Source organism: Urocampus carinirostris, chromosome 6 (assembly GCF_059441175.1).
Source record: "Urocampus carinirostris isolate Australia breed hairy pipefish chromosome 6, RoL_Ucar_1.0, whole genome shotgun sequence".
Classification (NCBI taxonomy): domain Eukaryota; kingdom Metazoa; phylum Chordata; class Actinopteri; order Syngnathiformes; family Syngnathidae; genus Urocampus; species Urocampus carinirostris.
In genome coordinates this window covers 13,050,318-13,065,234 of record NC_142354.1, presented here as the reverse complement: position 1 = coordinate 13,065,234, position 14,917 = coordinate 13,050,318, and the positions used below count along the sequence as shown (strand labels likewise).

At 40.6% G+C, this 14,917-nt stretch overlaps 1 protein-coding gene across 5 annotated transcripts in view; it reads right to left on the bottom strand.

The window, feature by feature from the left end:
• Window positions 1-14,917, bottom strand: part of tacc1 (transforming, acidic coiled-coil containing protein 1) — a 49,366-nt gene that overhangs the window by 13,102 nt on the left and 21,347 nt on the right. For 2 of the 5 annotated variants that reach the window (XM_088337922.1, XM_088337917.1), the window contains exons 1-3: window positions 11,542-11,811; window positions 7,622-7,719; window positions 278-1,676 (exon numbers count right to left, since the gene is read on the bottom strand). In XM_088337922.1, coding sequence (XP_088194048.1) covers window positions 278-1,676; window positions 7,622-7,719; window positions 11,542-11,648 — 1,604 coding nt within the window. In that variant the 5' untranslated portion in view covers window positions 11,649-11,811. Of the gene's footprint in view, window positions 1-277; window positions 1,677-7,621; window positions 7,720-11,541; window positions 11,812-14,917 lie in introns of those variants that run through there. The other 3 variants (XM_088337921.1, XM_088337919.1, XM_088337918.1) reach the window with 2 other exon arrangements.

Below are 14,917 nucleotides of genomic sequence, written 5' to 3'. Positions count from 1 at the left end.
CTTTATCTTGAGTGTTTAAACTTATCAGGGCAAAAAAATGATGGAAATTTGGAGAGAAGTTTTTTTTTCACACAAGAGTGGCTTAAAGTAACGACTTTATTGATTAAATTATATTAAAAAAAAAATATATATATGTCTATTAGTGCAGTTTTATTTTCAAGATTGAAAACATCTGTGCGGGCTAGCCTAACCCAGAGTCTGTTTCCAATGGCCCACGGGTAATTTGAGACCCCTCCGTTACAGTATTGGTTAGTTACACGTTACCGGCGACACTTACTTTCCAGGTTTCCCCCCAGTTTTCTTGGTAACCAACCCGACTTCTTTCTTTTCGACCGGTCGCTGCACTCTATGCTTGCTTCCGTCTTTTGTTTTTTTCTCTGCCTGAGTAGACGGATTGCTCAAAGCACCGGAAGGCTTGAAAGGGTCCGAGAATTCGTCAAAATTGTCCGGGTCGAAAGAGTATGAACCTTTGGGGAGCACCGGAGAATTGCTCAGGGCGCTGCTGCCCCCAAAGGGATTAAAGTTGGGGTCGTCCCACTGACTGGGATCAAAGTTATATGATCCTTTACTCGGAATGGGGACATCGTCCAGGTTAAGAGGCACCGGTGAAGTTTGAGCAGTAGTTTCGAGTGCTGGAACCGGAACCGATTCAGGTACTGCCGGTTCTGGTGCCGGTTCTGGTGCCGGTTCAGGTGCCGGTTCAGGTGCTGGTTCAGGTGCCGGTTCAGTCTCTGAAACCTTTGGCCTGAGCGGCTTCCTGAGCTTGCTAGATGTTTTTCGAGACGCCAATTTCTTTTTAGGTGGTTTGAGAACGGCTTCTGTATCCAGACGCAAATCCATCTTCTCTGATTTAGACTCTGCAGTTGGGGCCTCCGTCAGAGAACCACCAAGTGGCTCGGGTCTTGGGAAAGTCATTGAACCGCCCAGTGGCGGAGAGTTCTGGATTTTGGATCCGCCGCTGGTGAAAGGGTTGAAATTGTCGTCGATTTGGTCGGGGTCGAAATTGTACGATGCTTTGGGAACAGGAAGTTCTGGTTCCTCATTTGATTGTGGGTCATCTTTTGGTGTTTGCTTTATTGACAAGGAAGGAGGCTTACTCTTGCGGGTTTTGTTATTTGATCTGGATTCCGATTTGGTGGTCACATCACTGGATTGTGGTTCTGGATCACTGGGAACTTTCTCTGTGTTCGGGAGGGATTTATCGCTTTGGATTTTGGGAGCAGGAGATGAAAATTGATCAATAGTCATACACGGTTCTTTAACTGGGACGGAAATGGTCTCAAAGGTTGGTTCTGGTGTCGGAATTGTAAATTTCACCACTTCAGGAACCAGTGTCTCCTTTTGGATTGGTTCTGGTGATGTAATTCTGCATTTCACCATTTCAGAAACCAGTGTCTCTTCTAGGAGAGCTTCTGCTGATAAAATTGTGCCTTCCATTACTTCCAGACCCGATGCCTCTTCCTGAAGTGGTTCCGGCCATGGAACTGTGCTTTGGACAATTTCTGAAACCAGGAATGAATCAGGAACAGTTTTGTGATCTGTAGGCTTTGACGGGCGATTGGTTTGTTGGTGTTGCAGTGGGATGGCTGGTTGGTCCTGGCCCATTTCGTGAAAGGGATCACTGCTTAGATCCCCGACTGGAGCTGTAACCATCAGGTGCTCGTTTGGCTCCACATCTGAAAATAAAGACATTTTTAATTTAATAAAATGAAAAATACAGGTAGATCACCTTGCAATAGCATTCCCCAAAGTTTGCACGTCACGATGTGGAATGCCATGTTTTTTTCGAACCCTCATTACAGCATTTTCCCCACCAGACCACAGGAAAAAAAATGTTTTCGTGCCAAAACACTACAAAGTAATTTGCAGTGTTTTTACGAACGATTGTGCGGGTTACGTGCCTCATACGTTTCTAAAATGCTGCTCTTGAACGAGGCTGGGGCAGCACGGCAGTGCAGTGGTTAGCGCTTGTGCGGCACAGTTCATGTCATGGGAACCTGTCGTGGGTTCAAATCCAGCTCCAGACTTCCTGTGCGGAGTTTGTATGTTCTCCCCGTGCTTGCGTGGGTTTCCTCCGGGCACTCCGGTTTCCTCCCACGTTCCAAAAACATGCATTTCAGGTGGATTGGCCGGTCCAAATTGTCCATAGGTGTGAATGAGCGAATGAGTTGTCTGTCCCTGTGTGCCCTGCGATTGGCTGGCAACCAGTTCAGGGTGTCCCCTGCCCACTGCCCGGAGATGGCTGGGATGGGCTCCAGCCCCCCCGCGACCCAAATGAGGATAAGCGGTACGGCTAATGAGATGAGATGAGATGAACGAGGCTGATCTCCTATTGGCTTGAGAAGAAATTATGAAGATGCTGATATACTATTGGCTGTACTTTCTCCCACTATGCCCTCCTCTCTCTCTTTTTGTTCAGAATTTCACGTAACATCTTTAATTTGGTTAGCTATGGGTCCCAAGACTTGCAACCATGCTAAAGGGAGAAGCAAAAAGATGACAACCATGGATACGAAGTTTGAGATAATAAAGTAATACAATTAAGATGCATGCATTTTAACCCTCTCCAATGAATATGGCCGTAAACAATCGACAATTGTGAATATTTTTAAAAATAAGTAAGGGATTGAAGCAAAAAAATCTATTACAGCAGTGCTTTTCAACTGGTGGGTCAGGACCCAAAAGTGGGTCACAGACCTGTGTTCCGTGGGTCTTTTTGCCTTGGCAAAAAAAAATGTAAAGAAAAAAACAAATGAGGATCATTTAACCTCCTTAATAGTAGATGGCAATAATTCCCGGCAACGAGGGCAAATGTTAGTTGACAACCGCCATTCCACACGACACAAAGACAATAAAGTCTGGGTACACATGTTGACCATGGCCAAACATAGATCAGGATTCCTACAGCTTAAGGCAAGTTAAATTCAAGACTTAAAACTTTTAATTCTTTTTGAAGTCAAACTTAAGGCCAAGTCGACCAAAAAAAAAAAAAACCCCACAATTAAAACACAGACAACCCCCCCTTCCCCCACACACATATTTCCAGCACACAATACAGCCACTCTTTATTAAATGTACACTCTCCGTGCATTAAACATCTCTGTCTGAAGTTGCAATGTGTATTTTGGGTAGACCTAAGAGATATGTGTGCTCTGAAAGGCATGACTAAAACCACATCACCATTTTTATAGTTCCGTTATCGCAATCACGCCTTGTTGCCACAAAAGTAAATTGGTGAATTAAAAAAAAAAGACAATTGATAAATGTTATTATATCTTTTTAGTTCAAATAAATCTATATCTTATTAGTGTGTTCACATCTTTAAGACTTTCCAAAATTGGATTTAAGACATTTTAATGCTAATTAAGGCCTTATTTTGAGAATTATAATTTCAATGCCTTTTAAAACTTTAAGGATCCACGAGAACCCTGTAGATAGAGCAGAAATATAGAAGATATTGATTTTATTATCTTGAAGACAAAGTCACTGAAGTGAAGCGCTTTGGAATGCAGCTAAATCAGCATTAAAAGGAATATTATGACTTAAAGCGGTTTTGGTTTTTCTGGACTTTGTGTTTTGTATTTCAAAAATGTGAATATGTTCTATCTGTGGTACTGCACATTACTTTTATTTAATAATTTTGAGAAGAAGATTTTTATTCTTGATTTGGGTCACCGCTTGCAACTAGGCTGCAATGGTGGTTCCTGAAGCCGGACCAGTTGAGAACCGCAATATTAAGGAAATGAAAATCCTCTCCAGTAGAAGTTTTAAAATTAGTTTTAATTGTAATTCACTCTCATCTCCCCCCTCTGCATCCATCCATGAACCCTACTGCACCAGCTTAATTCACCTAAAAGATAACAAATGTATTTTTTCCTTTACAAGTATATTCATTCATCATATACATGTATACATAAAAGTAGTATTTGTGATATACCATTTTGTTATTGTAATGGTTTTATCTGGGGAACTGGGGTCTGAATGTACTAGCTCAGGGGTGGCCAACCCGGTCCTCAAGAGCCGCATGTCCTGCATGTTTTTGGAGTTTCTCTGTTCAAATACAGGTGATCCCAATCACCTGGGTCATTATCAAGCTCCCGCACAGCTTGCAAACAATCTTAAAATTTGCATCACCTGAAAAACCTCCAAAACATGCAGGACATGCGGCTCTTGAGGACCGGGTTGGCCACCCCTGTACTAGCTAATAACCATGGGTTTCTAATTACCCCCCCCCCCACACACACACACACACAAACAAAGCAATTTCACCTGAAGACCCCCACCAATGGATTAATATCATATCCCAGATGTCAAGTGTAAATATTTTTCAGGGACAACAAAGATATATTATCATATTCCATAACAATTCTGTAAACAAGTTCTGCACATGCTTGAGTCTCCAATCAGATCAGATCTCTGATGTACACGATAACCGATTGGTTGCTAGGCTGCCGACTGTTCCGTTCACAGCTGTCGCTACGGCAATCTCTCGCTATAAGATGTGGGCTGTGACATTTAAAAGGAGTCCACTGGGGTGATGATAATTAATATAAAAACAGCACGGATTATGCAACTAAGGAAACAAGGGAGCAACCCGCTTTGATGAAGTGTTTACCTCCAAAGACGCTCAGCAACATATTTCAGTGAGCAGATCACGGTGGCTTCATTGCATTCGTGCAATATTATGTTGCTAGAGGCAACAGCCTGCTGGGTTGCTTCGACTTGTAGTCACCAGAATATATGATGCACTTCTTATCAATGTCTTAAATAGTCTAAGGCACGCAAATATATTTAGAGGATGCCGAATACTGTAGAGACAAATCTGTTTTAAGGAACATGCAAGACAAATGAAATATTCCATCACCATGGGATTGCATTTCTAATGTTTATTAGTTTTTATTGATGTAGTTCTTAGAGTAACATGGGAAAAGAAACTACGCTATTGGCAAAACATGTATCTTAAATTTGGGTACTATTTAGCATTATTTTAATTATTTTCCTTATTTTGAAACAAAATTTAAAAAAATGCAAAAAAAGAACAGAAAGGCATTATCTTAAGTATTTTTCTTTTTTAAGAAACAAAATAAAAAATGCAAAAAATAATAACACAAGAACAATAATAAGAATAACCTGAAATAATAATATTTGATAAAATAAATGAGAAAAATATTTGATCATTTTCATTTTATTTTATTATCATTTAAATGTATTTGTTTATTTATTTATAGAAAAAAATATGTCTAGAAAAATTGGTCAAGATAATTGGAAAAAGTATACTTACATTTTCTGCATATAAATAATTCAAAGATAACCTAAGTGCAGTGGGAAGCACATTAGCCCAACATGCGAAAGGTCCCCGGTTTGAGTCCGGATGGAAACATTTGTTGGCCTGGAGAAGGTTGGGCACCACCAGGGCTGTTCTTTCCCAAGACACACCACAGGAAATGGTGCCCCTACGACCTTAGTGGTTGGGGCATCCAACCAACCAACCTGTTGGCCGGGAGAGGGATGGGCGCCACCAGGCTGTACTTGCCCAAGACATACCACAGGAAATGGTGCCCCGCTAGTTGTTAAGGGATCCAACCAACAAAAATAAGCAATATTGTCTGATGCAGCAAATGGGAAATAATTTTAATTTAAAAAAACATTTATTTTCAAACTATGTTGCTATTTAAATTGTAATTTATAGGAAAATCATCTTTTGCTAGAAAGAATGGTTAAAACACCTTAAAATAAGAATACTTACATCAATGAAAAACTGACTTTTTGTAAGAAAGGTAGATTAACATATAAAACTGCTTATTTTTATTTTATTTGAATAGAATAATAATTTCTGAATTAATCAACTTTGTACAAGGTCAGTCTAAATGATCAGACAAATGTATAGGTTTAAGAAGACAAAGAAACAAAAACATTTTTTTAAATTATATTATTTTTTTATTAGGTTTTGAAAATTAAACCAGGCGAATAGGATCCATTAATGTACACACATTTATTAAGCCTACAAATTTATTGGATGACTTATCCAGGACCCGTGTTTTAATTATGTAAAACAGTAGAAAACAACTGTAACTATTGACATATGCAAAGAATCTTTCTTACAATTTTTTTAATGTTTAAGAGTAAACCTAACGTTTTAGTCGTTCTCTATGAAAAACTAAATTAACAGGTGTCATTGTCAACTAAATACAGGGGGTTTCGTCATTTGGTTCTCTTGTCACTGGTGGAGCCTTACAAAACACTATAAAGAAATGCAGTTGAACCAGATTCTGCTTTAAAAACAAAAGTGTGCTTCCAACATTACCTTGATGCTTCGAAGCACTTTAGGCAGCTGCTCAAGAGGCAAACCGACAGTGGCCCTCACCGGGCCCCTTTCTCGACCCCCATCAATGACCAACACAAAACAGAGTGAACGCACGCTTTTGTTGAACCTGTTGAATTCCAGAGCAAAGGCTTTTCCCACACTATGACACGGTCTCTGCCCCTTGTAGTTTTATATTAATGCAGTAGTCTCAAACCGGTGGCCCGCTCCAGTTGAAAATATAAGACAGAGGGAAACAGAAAGACAGGGAGCGAAAGAATGAAACAACGAAAGACAGAGAGAAAGAGGGGACAGACAGAAAGATATAGAGACAAAGAGCTACTGGCAAAGATGGAAAGACACGAAAAAGAAAGAAAGAGAAAGAGAAAGAAAAAGAAAAACAAGGAGAAAGAAAGAGAAAGAATGAAAGAAAAAAAAGACAAAAACAAGAACAGGGACCAAGAGAGACAGCAAGAGAAAGAGAGAGACAGAGAAACAGGGAGAGAAAATCACAAAAAAGGGACAAAGAAAGCCACTGAGAAAAAGACAGAGAGACAGAGGAAGAGGCAGAAACAGAGATGTAGAAAAAAACAGGGACAAGGAAAGAGATAGACCAAGCAAGACGGAGAAAAAAAATAAAGAAAGACAGAGGAAGAGAAGTAGAGACAGAAACACTGAGACTATGACAAAAACAGAACAAGAAAGACGTAAAGAGAGAAAGACAGAAAGAGACAGAGAAAGTGAGACAAGGACAAAAATACAGACAGACCGACAGACAGACTTCAGAATGATTAAAGGATTCTTCTCACCGTCTTTATGTTCTGTATTATTATTTGATGTACTTATTACCGCTTTATTTATGAATTAACTTGTAACACCGTTATTTTATTAGATGTCATTTTAGTCAGAGAAAAAAAAGATATGAGGGCAGTGTAGGTATTTTAATCAGAGCTCCCCTGGACCTCGACTTTGGCGGCCCCCAGGTAAATTGGGTTTAAGATCCCCGTATTAAATTAAAAAAGCTAGTGCATTGGGCATGCTGGTTTAGGAACCAGAAAAGGAAACCTAAAGGTAAATCCTTAATGGGAGATGGAATGCAGTAGGCAGGTACATTCCTGACCCAGCCCCACACCACGTGGATCCAATTACACAAAACTTGATCCCCCATGTATATGCCGCGGAGCTCCTTTACGTCTACATACATTCAAAATAATGACATTTTTCACAATGCCGAACATTTCCAGGAACTGGTTGCTATGGTAACCGCGAGGAATGTGCATGATGCGGTAGCGCTACTTCTTGTTTCGCCTCCCAGCTCACCTGTTGTGTCAGCCCTCTCCGGATCGCCTTGGATGTCCGGGGGGTTGTGGACAGGGGTCGCTGCCTCGGGAGTGTCGAAATGACCTTCTGAGTCGGAGCTGATGGGAGGGACAAGAAAAATGACCTTTAAATAGATTAGAAGCAAAAACAGGATAACCATGGCGGTAACCAAAGAACTATAAAGTAAGGACATCTTCAAAGGGCATGACCAACATCGTAAGTGGAAGTTTTAAAGTCAGATTCATTGTTAACACGGCGTCAACTCCCCCACTCTGCTTCCATTTGCTAAACCACTCGACCAGCTCAAGCCATGTCACACTAAAGCTAAATAGAATTATTTTGAATTTCCTTTTCATGTATATTTATTATAATGTTGCCCATTAATATCTATCTATCTATCTACCCTGGTCGTATCCCTCGAGAGGGGTGACTGACAGCAAGACAACACATACAAAAAAATAACAATAATAAAATAAAAAGGGAAAAGGTAGCAATAAAAGTCACACACATCATTTTTTGGACCATGGCCAACCCAAATGCCCAAACACCCAAACAAGTTAGGCACCTAAGTTGGTCATGCTTTCGTCCCTCCAGATGAAACGGGACACAAGAAAGCGGCCATGTCACTCGGGTCAGGGTGACACAACACACTCTTCTTTTCAACAGCAGGGCCCGACAGCTTTCACTGGTTTACCCCTGCCGCATCATACGGGTGCCCTGCCCATCCCTTAGAACACGTCCAAACATCCCACTATCCTTTCAGAACACCTCTCCACTCATTCCTATCACCAACAAAGCACCAACCCAAGCCCCTCAAAAAGATTTAAAAAAAAAAAAAAAAAAGAATAGTCCATTAATATCTTTACAATTACTGGATTACTTGACTTGCTATTAGCTTGCTAATACCATCAATCATTTTATTGTTTGGGGTTGAAGTGTGCGCTGAATCAGAATCCTTGGTCTCACCATCACCCTCTGCCAGGAGGCAAGAGAATTGCGTGCCTCACTCTGCATCTGGAAATGCTCAGCACAGTAATAAGTAACATATCAAATTAATGAGTAATATTAGTGATTTACGGTGAAAAATCAGCAATTTTATGAAAAGAAGAAATTCCAAAGTGAATAATTAAAAGAACTTTAACACCAAACAAATTTAACCATTTAGTATATTTTTTTAATGTTATGTTTCCATGACGACAAGTGAGGCTGTGCCTTTCCTGCCTCGCGACTGCACGTCACGGATATACACATATATGAGAACCTAAAGAGTATATTGTAAGTACTACTTACTTATTTTAATGTTTTTACATGAGGTGCTAGGCTGTTTCTGCAGTGCAGTGGTTAGCCCATTCGCCTAACACACAAAAGGTCTCCGGTTCGAGACCGAGAGGAAACATTTGTTGGCGTGGAGAGTGATGGGCACCACCAGGCTGTACTAAGACACACCCCAAAAAGGGTGCCCCTACGACCCTCCAGGTTAAGGGATCCAACCAACCAACTTGTTGGCCTGCAGAGGGATGGGCACCACTAGGCTGTACTTACCCAAGACACACCACTACAAATGGTGCTCCTACGACCCTAATGGTTAAGGGATACACCCACTCACCCACTAGTCTGTACTTGCCCAAGACACACCACAGGAAATGGTGCCGCTATGTTCCTCGTGTTTAAGGGAAACACCCACCCACCCACTGTGGGTTCAGAAGGCAAAAGCTAATTACCATTGTTTTTTATTCTCCGCTACACAGCAACTTCTCTTTGCAATTCCACCTCAAAACAGATTTTTGTTGTACCCCTGGAGTATTCTATATCGTTGGGGAGCGTAAAGCACATCACAGTTTCTAATATGCACAATGTGTATGAGTATAATTTCACTCTATTTCAAGGAGACAGGAAGTAAACACAGTCGACAAAGAGGAAACAGGCCGACCAAGTGTCCCTGTGTCGCGTTCAAATTCCTCAAAATAACAAACACTGCTCTAACCCTTAGATTAAAATGAAATATTTCACTCCGAGATTAAGTGTTATCTCATTTCTTACTCTAAGTGTGTTTTACATGTTTATCCTAGAGCGCCACGTCTAATCTGATTGTAAACAATGTTTACTACAATGTTATCGTACCTAGCAAAACTAGCACTTTTCTTCCTTAAAAACTCGACTCAGGACTAGTATTTGAGTCTACGGCCGATTTATTTCAAAGTGGGACTAAAGTCTTTGTGCGTAAATAAACTGTTCTGTAATTGCAATAGATTTGTTTCAGTAAAAGTTTGCCCCTTCCTGTTAACAAGCCCTTGTTGTTTTTTATATATCTGGAGATGTTTTTTTGCACGTAAACATTAGAGTGTGCGATATAATATACCACTTTATAATGTCAAACTGTTGAAATCTATGCATTACAGTTCCTAATGTACACGATCACTGGTATGATTTTTCAATTATTTATACAGCACTTTTCAAGTCACTGAAGACCTCCCAAAGTGCCTCACCCATTTAGCACACCACACACCTATATCGGCGTCAGCCATGCAAGGCGCTGAAGGATTTTATATGATTAAATTCAAGTTACATTTATCGAGTGCAGTGAAGATTTTCACTCAGTGAGCTACAGGTCATGCCGTTCTGAATGCGAATGTTTTGTTTTGTTCTGTTGATAACAGGACTCTGACGTAGGAGGCCATACGCACAAGGACAGACATCCAGACGCTCTTCTCAGAAATGGTGGGGCCACGTAGGGGCTTTTCTCTGGCCCGCCCATGGGTGCAGCCGACACGCCAGCTTGGGAGAAAGGCGTGGGCAGAGGAAGAACTTCAGAAGATCGATTGAAGGACAATCGAGAGAAAAGGCTCGACGAAGACTAATTCGGCTAATTCAATGGAGTCCGCTTAGTTGAATACTTTAAGAAATTAAATCTGCCCCCGTGTGGAAATGCCGGTCTCTTGTCCGTTTTTTCACAAAAAGAAGCGAGCATGCATTGTTAGGTGAATGAAGGTTATGTTTGGTTAACGGAGTCAGATAACTAATTTGAACAATTTGGAAAACAATACATTTTAATATTTAATTCCTAACAGCGCCTACCTGCTTATCGGGGCCATTAAGAGGTCAAGTGTCTTGCCCAAGGACACTTCGACATTTAACTTGGAGGAACTGGGAATCGTATCTGCGACCTCACGGTCCCAAGCAGAGCACTCTACCTCCTGAATTACTGCAGCCATAAGAAAAATATTTTGCGTAATTTCATGCTTGTGCTTGCAGTTTTCTGTCAATGTAGCATAGCAGTGGTGAAAGCATAAAAAGGTCTATTCCAAATACAGTTCCAACTCTCCTCCCAAATGAAGATGAAATAAATTAATTCGAATGGGTCCAACACATGCACATACTTGCACGCGACACTAAATTTCCCTTCGGGGATGAACAAAGTATCTATCTATCTATCTATCTAAGCAGCTTCACATAGGCTGCAATGATGACTTGAGCCAGCAGATGGCTTCATTGAGTGGAACATTTAAAAACTCCAGACAACACCCTCTAGGTGTTACGTAATTACTGTATTTTAAAATGTTTTTACAGTCTTATACAAGATTGTCATGTCGAAACTCAATGTAAACAATGTTGAGTACGTTATCAGTGAAGACATTTCTGATTCTAAAGTTTAAACTCTGAGTTAAATCGTTGAATCTTTAACCATCGCCAGCTCTAAAAAAGATAAAACCCCAGCAAGCTGCAAAATATCATGTCCAAACCACATCCACGCCAGAAATGCATCAATAAACCACCACAACAAAGCGTAAGGATGCCACGAAATGTTCTCGCCTGGAGGACCCGCCTCAATTTCCTAACACGGAGCACATGCACGCACAAACATGTGTTGCCAACGGTCCCATTAAAACGAACGCTTCTAAAACCAATTAACGAAGACTTGCCTGCAACCTTGCGATTTCTCTTCATCATCATCCCCCTCCTCTTCTTCTCCTCCCCTCACCGCCGTCCACGTCCACTTGGCCCACGACACAGGTGACAACCAAGACATCTTCGTGAAAATTCCACGTCGTCTCACTCACTCCGACAGCAATTCTATTTTCTTATCCAGTTGCGTTTTTTACTCCAATTATTTCCTCACGAGAGTCCCCGGAAGCGGAGAGAATCATCTTTCTCATGAGCTTCTCTCCATAGAAGTGTCCGTGCCTCTCTGATCAGCTGGTTTTCCCAAATGTTAGCCCCCCTCCGTTTTCTAGCATATTCCAAACACAGACAAAATCAGGGGGGGAGGTGTGAGCTAAACCGCGGAAGTCAACGCAGGTTTTCTGAAATGAGCTCCGCGTGTTGCACCTGCGGTCAGAGAATGGTATGATCCGACAGTTGAAGCGGGAGGAGGAGGCTTGAAAACCAACGCAGAGGAAAAAGGGGGAGGAGCTTAAGAGCTGGGGGTCCTCGCTCCAACGGAATGTGGGCTAAAAAAAGTTATTTTCCCCTCACCCCAAAGCGTTTTAACATTGGAGGAACCGTTTGAGCATAACAGGGTCACCTGTGTTCTGACGTAGGGAAATGAAACTCCCTCTGTGCCAGAAACGCATTATTGAAAAATCGCTTTTCTGTAATCACTGTACCCTTTGGTAAATGGTGCCCACCCACGGACAGGCTCTGCCCATCCAAGAAAATTGGATGTAGTAATGAAGGCAGTCATGGCAGTGCAAATACGATTCCATTCGTATAATATTGTGTATGTCGGAGGACATTCGCGAGGACTAGGGGTCGAGTGGTTAGCGGGCTGGACGATTATTGGCACCGATATATGTGAATTTGACGGATATCGGCCTTGGCACATTATTTAGCTGATTATGCCTATTATTAAGCACAACACCAAGTAACAGCCGCGCCGAACTTTTCTCTTCCTCTCCTGCCTTCTGCCTCGGACGCCACCAACCCCATGCCTTTTGATTGGATAAACGACTGGGGCGGAGTCACTCAAGCAGGAAGCAAGAAGCCCACTCCGCAATGTTGGCAGTCACAGACTCCAGACTTATGCGAGAGTTAGTGCTGTTGCATTTACTGTCATTTTTCTCTTCACCCTCCTTGTGACCAGGGTTGGGTAGGGTTACTTTAACTGGATTACTTTCAATAATTTTCGGCCTAATGCACTCTGTGGCTGGAACACCGATGATAAAAGCAGATAGATGCGGTGAGAAAAAAATATATAAAGGCTTTTTGAACTCAGTTGGACATTGTTAACACACGCTTAGTGGAGAAAATATTTAACTGTAAACTTTTAAAGGACACTTTAAACTACGCACCCGACTTTAATGATCATATAGTTGGGGAAATGCTGTTATGAGGGGCCCCAAAAATCTTACTCCACATGGTGAAGTGAAAAATCATAAGGCAGCTATGCCGTATCCCGGGGGTCCACGATTTATATGTTAGTATTTGGACCAAAAGTATAGCACAATTTCTGATTTATTTCATCAATAACCATGCAATTGAATTATTTACAGATGTTACAAAATGTACTTATAGAATTTGAATCCGAAATAGACTTTAGCACGATTCCCACAAGCACACGAGGCTTATAGAGAGGTCACACCCACTTTGAGTTCCCTTTTATTGACTGTCTGGGTATGCAAAGGCATGCAGATGATTTCAAGGAAATCGTCTGGTGATCGCGATGTCTGTTTTGCAAGAGAAAATTGATAAGTTCAGATCAGTTTGTAGAGCCAGTTCTGAATTAGCGCCAGAGATAGTCATCTCAGAGGAGAGCTATTTAACGTGTTTGTCTTGGCGAAAAATGGCATCCACAAACGTAAGGAGCGAGCATTAGGAAACTTTGTGTGCTTTTGGATAAAAGATGTGCTGCGGCAGACAGCTGAGTTTTGGCACAAGGATTTGTTCATAACTCAAAAAAGCCTCACATTTCAAATTCTGATCCTGTAGGGGGAACCCTACAAAATACTCGTGAAAGGAGTCTCAGAAGGTAAACAATCTGACTCTACTGGTAAAGTTGTCGTTAATATAAAATGTGTGAACTCTGAAAACAATTGATCACAAACTATTGCAGTCATAGTGATAAGTTTCATGATAAATCCAGAACAAATCTTAACAAGAAAACAAAACAGTTCTGCTGTAGAAAGTCCACTAAGTAGGCAATAGTGAATCATGATTTGCTGTGTAGCATACTACTTGGAAAACAAAGTTCAAAAATAGGAAATCAATCAATGCAGTGTTTTTCTAGTGTACAGAAGTAAATTGCCGAATTTGATGTTTGCAAAAAAGCATACAATTGTTAAGTAACTTTGCTTTCTTCCAGTGATCAGTTGTGTAACTTCATATTCATTCATAATAATATGTAGCTGCAGAATACTACTTGTTTCCTTTTTATATACTAATGATCAATTATTCAAGAACTTATTTTGGTTTATGAAGCTCTTTGAAAAATACATTTAATAATGTAATGATTATATAGCGCTTTTCAAGTCAACGAAGACCTCCCAAAGCGCCTTACTCACATATGATAGCAGCGTCAGCCATGCAAGGCAACTACCTGCTCATCGGGGGGATCAGGGATTCAGTGTCTTGCCCAAGGACAATTCGACATATAACACAAGGGTGCCGGGAATCGAACATGCAATCAATTGATCTCAAGATGAGCGCTTTACCTCCTAATCTACAGCAGTCCATTTCAGATAGATCGCATTTAATTTTGCAGTGGTTTAGTGTGTTCTACCTCCTTTTTTCACTCATTATACTGGGCCCCAAGAAAGTTAGCAATAAGGGGAAGGAAAACTGGAAAATTGATAAAGGGAACATTTTGCACATATTTTAACTGATTTTAATGACCATTTTCCTGTTTTGCATAACAAAAAACGTATTTAACAAAGAAAAAGTTGTGCACATAATTTTGCATACAGTAAGACCTCGGTTATCGCGGTTAATGGGGACCAAAACCACCCGCGATAAGTGAAAATTCGCGAAGTAGTTTTTACCATTATAGACCGCGAAGCTCTGAATCCGCGAACGTCGAACCGCGAAGTAGCGAGGCCTCACTGTATTTGAATTATTTCATTATTATATTTAAAAAGTTAGAACGTTAAATAATTAAAATCAAGTAAAAATCATGCACATCATTTAGCTGATTTTTAATATTATTTTCTTATTTAAAAAAAAAAAAACTAGAAAACACTTAAAATGTAGTAAAAACATAGTTACTCTGGTAGATCATTTTTGCACATTTAAAGCAATTATTTTTGTTATATTTCTGGAAAGAAAAAAAAAACAAGATCAAATTGTAGCAAAACTAGATAGATT